The 16,942-nt window shown below is 33.2% G+C and overlaps 1 protein-coding gene across 4 annotated transcripts in view; it reads right to left on the minus strand.

The window, feature by feature from the left end:
• Window positions 1-16,942, minus strand: part of HECTD2 (HECT domain E3 ubiquitin protein ligase 2) — a 78,282-nt gene that overhangs the window by 10,200 nt on the left and 51,140 nt on the right. The window contains exons 8-15 of one of the 4 annotated variants that reach the window (XR_011537482.1): window positions 14,756-14,865; window positions 13,152-13,300; window positions 12,454-12,577; window positions 9,936-10,032; window positions 6,739-6,846; window positions 5,745-5,877; window positions 4,739-4,827; window positions 970-1,137 (exon numbers count right to left, since the gene is read on the minus strand). Coding sequence is in view for 1 of the 4 variants with exons in the window: in XM_070610417.1 (XP_070466518.1) it covers window positions 970-1,128; window positions 4,739-4,827; window positions 5,745-5,877; window positions 6,739-6,846; window positions 9,936-10,032; window positions 12,454-12,577; window positions 13,152-13,300; window positions 14,756-14,865 (969 nt within the window). In the remaining 3 variants the exon portion in view is untranslated. The remainder of the gene's footprint in view (window positions 1-969; window positions 1,138-4,738; window positions 4,828-5,744; window positions 5,878-6,738; window positions 6,847-9,935; window positions 10,033-12,453; window positions 12,578-13,151; window positions 13,301-14,755; window positions 14,866-16,942) is intronic. The other 3 variants (XM_070610417.1, XR_011537484.1, XR_011537485.1) reach the window with 3 other exon arrangements.

Genomic DNA, 16,942 nt, shown 5'->3' on the forward strand with positions numbered 1-16,942 from the left:
TTTAATCAGAGCCTGCTCTATTACCTTTTGCAAGCGGTCTCATCACACTATTTTCCTAACTATTGAGTCTTATAAAAATACGGATTTAGGCTCTTAATCTGAAAGAATCCAAACCAACTTCCAAAAATGTGTCTGATATCACTCCCGGGGAGTATGAAGAATGGTCTTCTAATTGGTCTGGTGTTCTGGAGAGGTTTCTCAACATCCACAGGAAGGTGCCAACCCTACACCAAACTCATCTGACCATTAAAACACAGGGATATTCAGATAGGCCCTTAATGAGCAACAGAGAATGTCTACATCCAGGTACTTGCTAAGAGTATTACAGGGAGTTCTCTGCTGACCAGTAGTTATCAAAACTCAGCTGTAAAAAATATTACTATATGGGACTGTCAGGAGGATGTATATACTATTCATTCCTCTACTAAATTTTAACAGTGGATTAAATTTGATGATCAGAATTCTAATTTCTGAACTGAGGAATGTTATGAGACAGTGCTGTGAAATTCATACATTTATTTTAGAGAGGCTGTTGCGGACAGTGTTAATGATATTGCACACAATAATTTGAAAAAGGATCCACGGAAGTGATCAAGTACTAAGCACTGTATTATCTCATGTAATCCCCCAATATATAAGTTCTATTATGCTATTGTTCAAATAAGGAAATTAGAGCTCAGAAAGGGTAAACAACTTATTCAAGTTTACAGAGCTAATAAGTGGCAGAGCCTGGAATCAAATCTTTGCCTCTCACTCAAAGCCTGTTCTACTATGCTACGAGAGCCTAGAAGTGCTACAAGGTGGGTTACGTCTCCATAAGAAAGGAGAAAGCTAGATGAAAAAGCAGATGGGTTACAAAGGCAGAGGGAAACCATTTTTAAACATAAAAATAGCATTAGGAAGAGAGACTGCAGGCAGACGAGAGAGATTTAGCATTAAGAGAGAAGACATTAATAACTTTATACTCACAGGCATAATCTGACATAAGTCGTCAGTGGTAACACTGCAGATGCCTACTGGTGTATTTTGATCACTAGGAACGATGGGAGGGCTCAATAATTTCTTGTAACAGCAGGGGGGGAAACGAATATCCAAGGTAATGCTGTTATAAACAGCTAGTCCCATAAGCTATGCATACTAAATGTTAAGCATTAACATAAAATCCATGACAACAAATGAGTTTTGAATTATGCATCGGTCTATTTCTTGCATACTTCTTTCAGATCTAACACTGACTTTCTAATTAATCCCACATACTTCCTTTTCTTTATTTTCCCTTTATTTTACGTAATATAATTCCTTGATTACCAAAAGTCATGTAAAAAGGAGGGGTTCAGTTGATAGTATCTAATGATTTTCCTAGAAAACTTTATCTAAAATCACAATAGATAGCAATTGCATACATTTACATAAATTATGTAACATATAAAAAAAGTTTTCTAAATTTAAACAAAGATAATGGTGATTTTGCAGCAGCAATTTATTCAATAGAATTCATGCAGAACACATTACTGATTTTAGTGATCGTTCTGACTATTGTAAAGTTCAGTACAGACTACGTAAAGAAAGCTGTATTGAATAAACATATGGATACACAGACATACATACAGACACACACTACTGACAAGCTAATAGGACAATTAATCTCCTACACTAATACTTAAAAGGCTTTTATTACTTGGAGTTTACTCAAGGTGTTAAAGTTAAAAACTACAGATGTTCTATTTATAAACTTTGCCCAATGGTATTTTATTTATTTATCAGTTATATGGCAGAATGTAACTTATCCCTGCTAAAAGAGAGGTTTTAGATCAAATTTCATAATATTTCAACTGTCAAATAAAGATTATTATATCAAGTTATTAAGGAGGTCATTTTTTATGGGCTCAAAAGGAAATCTAAACATATGGGCTGGATAAACTATTGAAAACAATTTTTAAAACTTGAAAGACAGCCGGTATTTTAATTTGCTAAGGCAGAATATTCGAAGGCTAATAATAATTTATGGAATAGACAGGCTATTTTATAGGTAACCATATCAACAGAGACTGAGCAGTGTGTTCAAGGAGACAGACAGCGAAAATAAGTTCTAATACACTTCCATAATTGTGACAATAGCAGTAACAATAATAACCACAAACTACTGTAGTTACCATTTGTGATTATCTACTATGGTGACAAGTTCTAAGCATTTTTCATTAAAAATTTTTTTTTAATAGTCCTGAAGAAAGGCTTTTAACAGATGAGGAAGTAGGCTCACAGGATTTGCTACAGGGCACTTTCATAAGCAGAAGTATAATGTTTCATTTCATACTAAATCAACCTGCTCTGGTTGAAGCAGGGATGGGTGCTGGGGGATTCTGCTGGAGCTGCTGAGGTGTCTGTCACATGGTGCAAAGAGCAGAGTCTGAAAACTCTGCACTATATTATATTGTTCCTACTCCTAGTTCCAATGCCCCTTTGGTACAGGAAATTCTATTTTTAAAAAATTGCTATATTACAGCTCTTCATGCAATCTTTACAATATTTTATAATTATTATTACAGGTTTTACTATAACATTTCTTGTAAACTCCAAAGCCTTACCATATTTAAAAAGAATTGTATTAGAAACACAATACTGTCAGAACTAGTAGAACAACAAATCTTTGGTCCTGAAATTTAAAAACTGAAACTATGTAGAGAACCAAGTATATTTTCCCAATCGTCATGACTGTTACTTCTCAATTTCTAGTTCTCCTTGCCTTTGATACATCTCTCAACCACTTACAGGATCACAATCCACCATCACCTCACATTTATTCTATATATTATCCTGCTTTTGGGGCAACAATCTTATCTTGTATAGTTTATTTTTTTGTGTGTGAGATAAATACACATAATAATGAGACAGTAGTAGCTATAATAATTTAATTTTAGATTTAAGTGTTTAACTTCTAATATGAAACATCTAAGTATGCTTAATATGCTCCTTTGAGGAATGACTGAATAAAAACTAATGTCTATTGCAAAATAAAACAATGAGCAAATCATGATACTGTATACCACCACTGATACATTTATCTAACATAAAGAGCTGTTATAAGTATGAAACAAACTTATATTTGAAAAGGGTGATCAGAATAGTGTCTGGCACATATGGTTCCATAAATATTAACTATTTTATTATTATCCTCACTATTATTATTTTGTCATCATCAGCATGCTTCTCAATCTACTGCTCTCTAGCCAGCTAAGTAAGATCTAATACCTTATTACAAATATTAGAAAGTCAAAATATGACCCAAATCTAAGCCATGATAAGAATGTAAAGTATGACAAACATAGATATTGGAAAATTCAAATAGCTCATAGTGTACTGAGAACCTCAATGACTCAGGTCTTCAATTAAGTTGAAACAGGCAACAAATGATTACTGTAGATAACAGAACAAAAACAGGAGTTTAAGAACCATTAAGTGTTCCATATTGTGGAACTTAGCACTCTGGACCTTTAGACACGACAATATATACAAAACTGAAAATTAAGTTTACCAGCTCAATGTGTAGTTTTCTCCCTACTACCTTTTCTTCCATCAGCCTCTCAATTTCCACATACACTCTTCAGCATATATTCCAACAAATGCAGCAAAGACAGACATTCAAAGCCCTCCATGAGGCTTTTAATTCTTTTTCTGAAGGTATCTTCTATAACTTTCAGTGCGCCCTCTGCTTCCATTGAGTGGACCTACACTTTGCTCTGGAACAGGTGCAGCACAAGGCAGCCTTTTTTTCTAACCATTCTCCCTGTCCATGTCCTACTCTCTTCAGCCCTGTGTTAATCAAATATATTGGTCCCATTTTTAAATCTCCACCTTCTTTGGGAGGAATACACTGAATCTTTCCCTTCTCAGAACTCCTTAGCACTTAATGCCCAATGGTCATTTGACTCTGAAAACAGACTGCATTGTTGGTCTACTGCATTTTGCAATAGACGTTGTTGGTCTATTGAAAACACCCTGCACTGATGGTCTTCTGTCCATCTAGGTGGTAAGCTTCTTAATGGTGGATATTTTCCCCCTCTTTTAACCTATGTATCTCCAGTCCTTGCTCATTTAATTACTCTTCTCTCCTTTCTTCCACAATTATATTTCTTAGAACTTAAAAAAACTACTGTAGAAGGCCACTCTCCCACCCAGTGCAGGAACACCCTTTCCAATACACCTGATAGGGATTAGAGGATGGCACAGGAATTTATATAATCTTGAAAACACTATAAAATAATGTCATTTGCTTTAAATGTTCCTATTCCATTCAATTTTTAATTCTTCTGGATGCCTCAGGATTTGAGAGCATATTAAGGGGTTAGATTTAATTTCCACAATTTCAACATAGTAAACTGAGTGAAATAAGCACAAAGTGAAAGAACAGAAAAACAGTACATTATAAATGGAAAAGATACTTTAATGCCTTAAATTTCTGATAATTTAGATTATATATGAAATAGGAAATAATTTTTATTTTGAGATAAAGTTTTCAGAGAAAAATATAAAAAATTCAGTCATTCCTTTCAATTAAATCTGCTGACATTATATAGCTGTGATATTGCAAATAATAAAGTTACTGAAAAATCTGTTAGTAAATTTGACAAGAATGTTTAATATGAATAAAATGCTTAACGAGAAGTTTTCCAAAATTCAGATAAAATTTTTAAAAATCCCTAGTCTACTAGCACCTCCTAGTGGAAAGTTTAAAGGATACAATTCCAACCAATCGGAACTCAGAATAGTTATCACATTTAAAGCTGCTAAACCAATGGCAGTATGAATCCTTATGATATGTAAACATGCCTGAAAAAAGAAGAATTTCATTAATGTGACAGATTAAAAAAACCAGAGTGGTAAAAACGTACATGATATCTCAACCATTAGAAGCAAACCAGCAATAGTTCTGTTACAAACCATCTTTCAGGTTAAAATGCATCAAATATATGAACAGAGAGCATGCAAGAGCATTTTATTGTTCAGGGGTATTCTGAACGAAGGGAGAAAACATGAGGTAAAAAGACAGAAACTAATCAGCTTTCTTTTATAAAAACTATAGTTTTATAAATTTTTAAAGATACGATCAAAATTAATTTTGAAGATTATCTGGAGATTTCAATTTATCCATGTCATCTCTATTTCCCATTGCCAGAAAGATGATATATATACATATATACAAAATAAAGAAAAATAAAGACCAAGAAAAACACTTAAAACTCTCCTTTGAAGAAAAACATTTAACAGATACTAAGGATTACACGGTATTTTCTCTAAATAAAGTAAAACCAAATTTAAATTTCAAAGGTTTATTTTTGTCTTAAAAATTAGTGAATTGCTATTAAAATGTCTCATTTTTAACAAAAGAGGAATCGAATGTTAGTATAAAACAAACTATAGTTTTGTTTTTTAATTTCTAATTTATTTATTTCAATGACAAATTAAATTTTCATGCATTTGACTTATTCAGGAAAGATGTGGATGCTTCCTTGCAAATGTATACTTTCAATCTTTATACATTTTGTATAGGCTTCCTAGAAAGATAACGAACACTTTGATCATCAATTTGGTCTACTTTTAAAATGTAAATAACAGTCCTTAAAAAATTATTCAACATTTACGATTGGCAAAAAATCTGTAAAATCATAGGGTTGATTAAAAATAAGAGAGACTTCTTGAATCTAACAATTATGAAAAAATGCTGTTCATAAAAATTAAATACTCACCATAATCTGGATGAAAAATTTGGCGAATTAGAAGAAGGAACCATTCTTTAGTCAAGCCACCCATATCCAAACCAGCTTCCCCTACAAATGTAACTTTCAACTTCTTTTTCAAGTCTGCTCTTTTCCGGGTTAACTGTTTGAAGAAATTATATAGCAGAGGAGAAAAAAGGGCAGTAAAAAGGAAATTAACTTTAATTCCGGGAAATGTGTTAGGCAGTCTTTATCTTATTTAGAATGTCAAAAAACTCCATCCATCCATTCATCCATCTATCCAATAAATCTGTCAAACACTGTGTGAACAAGGTATTGGTATGTTTGTTGTATAGATCAAGAAACAGAGAGGTCAGGTACCTTGCCCAAGGTTATTGCCTCCCGTTATCATAGTGTCTCCAAGAGTTTAACTTAGCAGATTACTATATAAAACAATTTGTTTCCTTTTCTTTAACTTTCCTTCAACATTAAACTTTAAAAAATTACATAACTAAATCAGCCACTATTTTATAATAGCCACATGAAGATCTGGCTGAAGAGCTGTATGTGCACGAAGCGCTATAACACATGTACATACAATCAAAGCATGTTTGACCCTAAATAGACCCAATATACCCCGTGGATCAGACCTGTAACTTTATAGATGAGTAATCTGAGGCCAGGAGAAGTTAAAATGACTTGTTACTCACCCAGCCAGTAACAAAGGTGGGTCTAGAATCTAGGTTACATATTCAGAAACATGAATTACTCATTTAAGTGTTCTATATAAAATCCTTTCCTGGGGAATTAACAACAAACCATTAATAAACATACAAAAAATGGACATAAGGCTTAACTGTGAATACAGAACTGATTTTAACTATAACATCAAAATATAAGCAAGCACACTGATTGGCACACAGAAATAAAAGACAGCTTACTAAGATTTTAGTAATAAACCATATTGTACAATTTATTTAAAGCTTTAATCAATTAATACCATTTTGGAATAAATGATCTATACCTCATCAAGAGAATCGCTAACCAGATGTGTCCGCCTTACTTTCATATTTAGAAATAACATATTCATGTCAGGTCTCTGTCTTCGGGATACTTTATCCACCAGACTTTGCTAATTAAAAAAGAAAGCAAACATTTTCACTTTTACTTAAACTATAATTTCATTTAAAACATTTAAACACTTCAGTAAAAATCACTTATATTCTTCTCTATGCCATCTCTCATATAAACAATTTCATAAATTCAATCATAAAAATTTTGATTTATGAAAATGCATTATTATTTCATTTTGGAACAATGATAACCACAGGGGGTCCAAAATGGAGGACCTCAAATAATTCACCTTCTATAGTAAAGAGTGTTGCATTATAATTTCTATATGGCTCATCTCTTAAACAGCAAAGTTTTCTGTTTATTAGATAGAAAGTGGAAACAGTTGAAACAAGGTATATGTACTTCTGATAATAAACTTGGCTTAAACTTTTTTTAGATATTGAATTTATTCTAAAGGCAGAGTCTACTTTTTGAAAGTAATTTGTCAATATTTATCAGAAACATTAACAATGTTTATATCCTTTTCCCAGTAATCCACTTCTGGGAATTCTAAACAAAGAAAATATTTTGTAAAGTGAGATGTTCATCACAGCATTATCTATAAAAGAGAAACTTTAGGAATATCCATTACAGCTATCAAAAAATGATGGTTATAAAAACTGTAAATATCATGGAAAATGTTTAAGGAAGGTACAACTGAAAAAAAGGAGGCAACAAAATTGTGTATACAATACTGTTTCAACTCTGTTGCCTTTTAAAGATAATATAGATAAAAAATATTAAAAGAAAACTTACAAAAATGTTAACAATGGTTATGTTTGGGTGATGGAAATTATGGGTGATTTAAAAATTTATTTTTCATGTTTTTTCAAAATATAAGCAATGACTATGTAAAAAACAACATTTAAAAATATAAGGAATACATATATATCATTTATCATATAAGTCTACATGCTTGCATATTTAACTTATTTACATCTTTTTCAGACTATTTCACCTTCTTAGGTAGCAAAGAAAATGAATTATTGTGCAGATTAAAGATGAACATTTCAGACACTTTAAATACATGCAGCAATTTCCTTTAGTAGATAAAATTTTAATACCCCAAATCTATATAATAAAGCTACTTTCATGATTTTGTGGATTACTATAATAAAACATTCTAATTCAGAGCCCTTCTTCATCTCCCCGACACCCAATTCAAAAGGCTTTTTAACAGTTCTTTTCTCCACCGGGCCCTCCCTTTCACACTCAAACAGGTCTACATTCCTGGGATAGTATCCTGTGTCATGGACCTGTTTTCCTACCCTTTCCTACCTTCTGTTCCCAGTCTAGCTCCTGGGAAGCCATCACACTGGAAATATCCAAGACACAAATTTATACTAGGATGCTGGTGGAAGACAAGGCTTAGTCGCTACTCCTCCAATCAGGAATTCATATTTAATAGAAAGTGCTTCAAATGAAAGAAATAACCCAACAATAGTAGAATTTTAGACAGTCTGATGAGGAAGTTATTTTTAGGGTGGGGAATTCTTTTGCAACTTTAGTTTATACCATGTAAGCTCTTGCTTACATTAACTACCCATAAGGCTGTCCTTGTGTCAAAATAGTTACCAGTCATTAATTCCAAGTGGTACGGCAGTTTACAAGTTAAAATGTTGGGAAACACCCATAAGAACTGATAATGCCACTTGACTCTTCAATCTCTACTCATTTGTGTCCGTGCTCTGTGGAAGACAGCCTGTGACACAGTCTACAGCTGCCACTCTTCTTCTTTTAATTGGAAGAAAAGTTCCACAAAAGAAGATATTTGATATTGTAAGTGTGAGTGACATAGCAGAAAACTGCTCAGAGGAAATTAGATAATCTTCTCGCTCTTCAGATTTTTTCCTTACAAATACAAAGAAACATAAGCCAAGGTGAAAAAAAAAAAAAAAAGAAGTACTAAAAAGGCACATGAAATTGCATAAATGTAATTAACAGAAAATTCAAAATGACTATATAATCTTTGAGCCAATATCTACTCAAGGTTAAGTAATAATTCTGCTGCTAAATATGCCTGTTTAAATTTACTTTTTAGGGGTGTACTGTGGCTAGGGAACTCCCTTGCTATACAAGGCCATCAAATTTCTTCTAACATCCCCATACTCAGTGTAAGCTGACTCTGGCATGTCACCAGTCACTCAAATCTTTTGTCCCACTCTGAGAGAGACAAAAACATTCACCTTTTAAGAAGTGAATTACCGAAGAATAAACAATTCTTATTTTTTATTTTGAAGTATTATAATTTATGATTTAGGATTCTTTTTATATTCTTAGAGGACATAAGACATGGAAATCATTCTTTTTACTCTATGGGTTTCTTTTTATTTTAAGAAGACTATGGCCAATCTTCCCTCTAATTGGTCAAGTTGTGAGTAATCATGTCATAAAGCAGATACTCAAAATATATGAAAATTTAAATGTATAGTCTAGAGTTCTAATAAAAAACAAAAAGCTCACTTAATCTGATATCTATTAGATAAAGTACATAAAATTACTGTGCTGTGCTGAAACACAAACAGGAGGGAGTGATAAAGACAGGCCCAGAGATAAACTTCATCCACCTCCACAATTTGCCTAAAGTCAGCCTGACTGCTACCCCAGTTTCTATGGGCCTCCATGCATTTTGGTTTCCTAAGAATCAATAAAATATCTTTCACCTTCTTTGGACATACTTCTCAGCTTTCCAAGATTAAACATTTTTTACATCTTCTAATTTTATGGTTGTTTCTATTTGATTTTCATAGAACCTAGACAATATTTCAGTGGTTTGCTTTTAAGGACACTCCTTGCCCTCTCTGTTAGTTACCCTGGAGCTGAAACACGGTATCTACAAAATGATGTCCAACAAGTTCCCGGTACTCTGGATCTGTGAGAGGCATTTAATCTTCCTGTCATATTTATAATATAAGGAGAAGTCGATGAGAGTATCTTTTTCCTGTATCATGAACAGGTTTAAGTACTTTTTGGGGGAGTATAATATGAATTTTACTTTTAACATTTCCTGATTATGCTAGAACAATTCACAAGACATTTGACTTATTTATTAAATTATTTACTATATTGATTATAGTCAGCATAAATATGTTTTCATAGCTGGCTTACCCTTGCGATGCTTATCATCTGTTGTTCTGAGTCTCTCTGAATAATGATTTTTTTTGCAGCTATAGAAATAACGAATGGGTACTGACAGAAGGAAAACCTGCTCAACAAGTGAAAACAGAAAAAGCAAAATGGTGTATTTTTAGCAAAATTATACTAAGGGAATCTAAGGTACCTCTTCTAACAATATAAAACATTACTTTTGTATTGTGTTTTACCATTTACAAAATAATTTTATGTGCATCATTTCTTGCAATCCCCATAGCCCTGTGAAGTATGTATCATTACTAGATGTGCAGTGCCTTTCTTCTCTAGAGGAAGCTACAGTTAATGTTCTGAAATATATGCTAATCACTTATATTGTTTATACAAATAATTTCAGTTTATGAATAGTCACCGTATATCATTACCTGTGGAAAATATGGCCAACACAAAAACCAGGAGGCAGAAGTGTTGATGAAAGAGGATTAGAACAGAAAATTCACATGCAGAATTTAATGTAAGAATCCATTACTATAAGAATACTTCTGATGTGTGAGCTTCAGAAATGAGTAAATCTAGCAAAAACTACAGTGGTAAAGAGCAAAGTAATAAATTTAAGAGCGATAAAATAAAAGGGAAAAAGTATGTTGTTGTTAGTACTGTATTTAATGGTGCAGTAATATGCAATGGCATGTATTTGTAAAGACACAACATTATGATCAAAGGTTATGAAAAATAACTTCTTTCCTGGGTCAGAGCTCATTTTATGTTACATAAAAAAGCCAAAAACTACACAGAGAGAAATGCATTTAGAGAGAACTAGTATGGCAGCAATGATGCTTCAGGAGTTAGACGCCCATGAGAAGTGGCTGCAATGAATCTATCAGTTAGAGTTGGCATCCATCTCAGTATAGACAAGCAGCACATCTGTGACCACTGGGTGCAATGATGGCATCATGAGAAAAAAGGAGAAAGCCCTGGTGTGAACTGAAAATTAAATGGCTTTCTCCTGGAACAAAATTGTTCATAAACAGTAAAAGTTGTTCAGTACTAATGTGTAATAATTTTGAATCACTAAACGCTAACTAAAAACTTAGAAATGAGAGGAAGTGCAATGAACTTAGATACAAATTGGTCTTATTACATACTTTAAAACAGTGCATCTCAACTTTTCACTAGTCATGGCACAGAGAAAAATGACACTATGTGTATGACACATTGAGAAATACAGATGAGGCTGCTGATGGCCAGAGGTGACTTGCCCTAGGGTTCCAGGTCCCCCTCTAAGTCCAGGCTGGCTTCCCAAGGGCTGAAGGGATCATAGGATCAAAACTCCTCGGTAACTCATTCTTGGTACACCAATACATAGTGGTTAGAGGAGCTCTGCATTAAAAGATGTCACTGAAATATGCACAATAACTCTTGGAGTTGTTTCATCTGTAACATTACAATCATATTAAAGTAGGAGAAAAAAATGTCTTTGCAAAATAAACTTTGTCAAGAAAATATGCATCAGACTGACCAAGATCCCCAGAAATGAAATTTTTATTTGGTTCTGAGTGTTCAGATATGGACTGAGATATGTCCAGAAGGTCAGTCTATGTTTTAGGCCAATTCCAGTAGAAGAGGTTCCTGGAAGACTGAACCAATTTATGAACTAATCTGGGGTTTTGAGGTTACTTATATCCACATCACGTCTCTTAGTCTCCTTTAGAATAAATGCACTCTCCAGGATATCTCACGGTCTGGGAATAAACTATGTTTGGGATAGTCTGGCTGGTTTAATCCAAACTATAAGTATGGATATAAGGTGCAGTGTATTAAAGAATTTGGTCAGGTGTTTTGAAAATCTATTACACTATTGTAATAAATAATTTGTGGTGAAGCCATTTCTCTGTAACATCCATTCTTTTTATACTATAGTAAAGGACAACCACTTTTCCTACAGCATATGGGAAAAAATGAGTGAATTTATGTGTGTATGTGCACATGTGTGTGATCACTGTGTTAGATTAGGCACTGGAAAACTATGGCCCTGGGGACAAATATGGCCTACCACCTGTGTTTGTAAATAAAGTTTTTTGGGACACAGACACATCCACTCATTTACATATTGTCTAAGGCTGTTTTTGTGCTACATTGGTAGACCAGAGGTTGTAAAGCTCAAAGAGCCAAAAATATTTACCATCTCGTACTTTACAGAAAGAAAAAGTTTGTTGACACCTGTGCTGGAAGACAGCAGATAGAGTGAGAAAATATAAGAAACTGCATACTAAGATAGAACCTTTCCTTTCTTAAAAAGATGCTATTAATCAAATCAAAACCAAATAAACATGTATATAAATTCAAAATGTTAACAAAAAAAGAAAATGCTTTAGGAAATATAATGATATTTCAAGGCTGGATATGTAAACTATATATGTAAGTTTATATGTAAAGATATGTGTATATTTAAATTTACTTATCAAACTTAAAATCCAGTCATTATTTTGAACAGTATTTTATTTAGGTGAGTAATCAAATGAGCTTCCGGTCATACCTGTGAGAGTTTCCAAAGCTCTGCCAGGTGTGGTATTCTTCCATGAGATCAATGTGATCCAATGTAGAATTATAGAAATCAATATAAGGAATAAGGGGAGGGTGAACCAAATCATTTGCAGTATCTGTGAAGGTAAATTCTTACATAATGATCCTTTCCAACATACACATGATTCATTCTAATAATAAGAACACTTTAATGTCCACTAGAAAGACTTTATCTAGAAATTACTATTTTAAGCAATTTCAGCTCCAAATGAAAAAGAGAGTTTTAAAATTGTGGTCAAAATGCAGCCAACAATTCCTTGCTTTTTAAAAAAACCCTGTGGTGGGGTATAAGGGCATAATAAAGGGAGGAGGAGGATGGCCATCTACTCCTACTTCTTCCCTGTCAGTGTGTCCTCTCCCAGGGGTCCTCAGGAATTAAGGGAAGTTCCTGTTTTCTTAGGAATCACTACTTCGCAGGTCATGTGCAGTTGATAGCTGTAACAGAATACTGCCCAAGAAAATGCATGAAGCTTTTTCATGCTCATAAATTAATTGTGAAATCCACTATCAAACAGAAAATAAATTACAACTCTTCACCTCAAATGAATGTTTAAAATGTGAGAATGCCTCTATAGTACTCTGAGATCCTTATGGAAATGTCCCTAATATTTAACAAGAGAAAAGTAAAGATGAGAGAATAATAAAACCTACTAAGTAAAGCCAACACTTTAGATGCTGATGGGATCCACCAGGAACACTTTGCTATAGGTGGAAATTCTTCAGGCTTTGCAGGAAACAGGCGTAAAGAAATAAATTGCAGCAATCTCTCTACCAATTGTTTGAACCTCTTCTGGGATAATCTGGTAAAGATTAGGAAATAATTCCAATCAAAATTCACATTTTCTATTTTGGAAAAATATTTGTTACATATCAAACTGAATCCTATGTGCACAGAACTTTAGAATATTCCCTCAAACTCTATTTCTTAAATTGCCAAAAATTCAGAAAGATGAAAAATCTAACTTTGAATATTGCTTCTTCATTACATAAGAAATGAACACCAAAATGACTATAAAATTAGTATTGAACATTTCAGTTTTAAGGCTTTCAATACTCAGTCAATCCTCATTATTCACGGACTCCACATGTGCAAATTCATCTACTTGCTAAAATTTAATTGTAATCCTCAAATTAATACTGTGGCACTTTCATGGTCATTCTCAGATGTGCAAAGAGTGGCAAAAAATTTGAGTTGCCCAATATGCACATCCCCAGCTAAGGTTGAATAAGGTGATGCTCTGCCTTCTCGTTTCAGGTCTCATACTGTAAACAAGTGTCCTTTACGCAGCCTATTTAGTGTCACGTTTGTCACATTTTTGTGCTGTTCGTTAGTGACTTCACTTTTAAAATGGCCCTTAAATGTAGCACTAAGGTTCTGTCTAGTGTTCCTAAGTACAAGAAGGATGTAATGTGCCTTATGGAGAATACATTTGTGTTAGATAAAATTTGTTCAGACATGAGTTACAGTGCTGTAGACTTTAAGTTGAATGTAAATGAAACAACTAAATAAGATGTCTTTAAATAGAAATACAGACAAAGAAAGGTTGTGTATTGATTGGTTGATGAAATGTTGTGACCAAAGGCTTGCAGGAACCTAACCCTGTATTTCCCATAGGAGCAATGGTTCAGCATTCACTAATTCAGTGTTCACAGTAACTTTATAGAACATAATTATTGTGAATAATGAGAACAGACTGTATTTAAAATTAATTTTGGAAATATTTTGCCTCTAACTTCTATCAATCATGGACAAAAGTAATTATTAATGTGAGTATAGTTCTGTGAAAAAAAGTACTGTATTATTATAAATGGATATTGATGGCTAACCTATATATTACAACGACATTTTTAGGTAAGGAAAAGACACCTTGTACATAATAGATTTATTAACATAGAGATAGGAAATAAAAAGACACAAATTAAAATAGTAATGTCTGAGCAAATCCAGTCACCATCTTTGAAATATATGAAAAATCAGTGATAGGAACCGTGCTTCATAAAACACAAAAGCAGTGAATAGAAATCTTACCATCTTGCACAAGCAAAATGGTTACTTACATTAAAAACAACTTTTTAAATTATCTTCTATGTAGTACTAAAGTATATGCTTATAAATGGCTTTTGAAGCACTGTGAATTAATTGGTATCATTTCTAAAGACCTGAAAACATTTAATATATTTTATCATAAAATTATTAATATCAAACTTAAAAACTGTAAGATTATAAAAGTTCTTAATATCATAGAATGATTTACTTTTTAAACCAGTGAACCAGGAAATGATGGTCAGCTTCCACTAAGGTAGCGATCTGTCGTAGCAAGTGAGCATAGATGACATATGTAGATGTGTTATTAAATTGAGGATTCTGAAAAAGATATTAAAGATAATTGTACTAAAATTTTGTTAATATGTAAAAGGAAAAACACTAAGCTTAATAAGCTAAGTAGCAAATTCAGAAAACTAAATTTGAGATTATGAAATACTAGGTGAAATCCTTTAAAACAATAATCTATTTGTTTAATTATTTAATTAACAGAGACTTGGATTTCTGCATGGTACAGTGGAAACAGCCAGCCCTGGGGGTCTAGTAGTTAAGATTTGGTTCTTTCACCACCACAGCCTGCAGCCTGGGTTTGTTTCCCAGTCAGCGAACCACACCCCCATCTGTCAGTTGTCATACTGTGGCTGCTGTGTGTTGCCGTGATGCTGAAAGCTATACCACCACTATTTCAAATACCAGCTGGGTCATCCATGGTGGACAGGTTTTAGCCAAGCTTCTAGACTAAGACAGACCAGGAAGAAGGAACTGGCCACCCACTTCTGAAAAAACTGGCCAAGAAACCCTATAAAGAGCAGTGGAGCATTGTCCTATATAGCTCAGAAGAAGGGACAATAAGACAGGGCAGGGTTCCACTCTGCTGTACACAGGGTCACTAGGAGTCAGAATCAACTCAGAGGCACTAATGACAACAAAAACAGTGAAAAGAGAATGGGCTTTGGAACTGAGACAGATCTGGGTCTTAGGGCTAATTTTACCACTTACTACCTATACACCCCTAAGGCGTGTTCCTTAAACTTTGATTCTTAATTTCCTCATCTGTAAAATGGGAAAGATAGTATCTATCTTAGACATTGTTTTGAGTATTAAAAAAGAAAATATATGTAAAGCAACTAGCTCAGGGCCTGGTATAATTGGTGGCAATCACTAAAATCCAATTAAACAAAAAACCTAGCTCTTCCTGGATTTAAAAAAAAGAAAGCAAGGTAGAAAAATGAATAAAAGCTGGCTGTGAAACTTTTGCTGTTCTGAAATGAGTTATCCGCATATCTCACAAAGAACAAGAAAAATCACAGAGCAGCTTCTGACAACTATTAAATGTTAAAGGGACATTGAAGGAGTGCTTGTAAACTAAATAAAACCTCTAGTTATATTTCCAAAATCTAAAACTCCATTACAATGTACATTTCAGAACTTCATAGAAAAATGAATATTATTGAAAAATAAACTGAAATTGTGAAAAATAAGAACATATCATGTATTTTTCAAAATTGGCTTATCGGCAGGACATTTCAAACCTGGGGCATGACCCCAGCTGATAACTCATTTAGTGAGGGTCATGAGAAGAACAAGAGATCATAAGCAGAGCTTACCGCTGACTAATAAACTCACTTAAAAATTTGAGCTTCATGTTGTCATTTTCCAGTCTTTACTCTCTCCATGTATACTTCCTTTTTTTTTCTAGTTTTGCCTTTCTCTTCCAACCTCTTTATTTTCCTTCCTTACATCTCCTCAAATACCTCTTTGTTTATTTTTCCCCTTTTTTCTCCTTTTTCTTTTTTCCTCTCTCCCCCTTCTTTGATCCCCTATCCTGAATATTTCCTTCTATTGGACATAATATTGAACTAAACACTATCTTATTTAATATAATTTGTTCTTACCTTTAAATGAAATGCTAATCTACACAAACACCTTTTGTAAATTACAAAGAATAAAAAAAATGTAGTATGCTAGCTATGGGAATAACATACTTCTTTCTCAAAAAAATAAAAACTAAAAACGGCTCTTCATTTGTCTAGTCCTTTACTTATTTTTGTATCTATGAATCTGTATCTCTCAAGAGGAAAAAGTTCATCATCTTTGCTTTAGCAAATATAAGCAACCACTTTGATATTTCCATTAGAATCTAACTTAAGCATTTATTGAAAATATATAGAGAAGTTAGAAACCAACTAGTTGGGAAATAAAAGAAAATTTTGGAGCCCATTAAAACTAGTTACAACAAAGGAGGGTGACTGGAGGAGGAGGAAGTGCTTCCATTGTGTTTGTTCGCAGCAGGAAGGCAAGAACTAAACTAAAATTTTGATCCCAGAGATAATTTAGCTTCTCATTGTTTATTTGTTGTAGCTTTAATTTTCTGTTTAAAAGTAACTATAATCTAAAA

This window comes from Equus przewalskii, chromosome 1, assembly GCF_037783145.1.
Source record: "Equus przewalskii isolate Varuska chromosome 1, EquPr2, whole genome shotgun sequence".
NCBI lineage: Eukaryota > Metazoa > Chordata > Mammalia > Perissodactyla > Equidae > Equus > Equus przewalskii.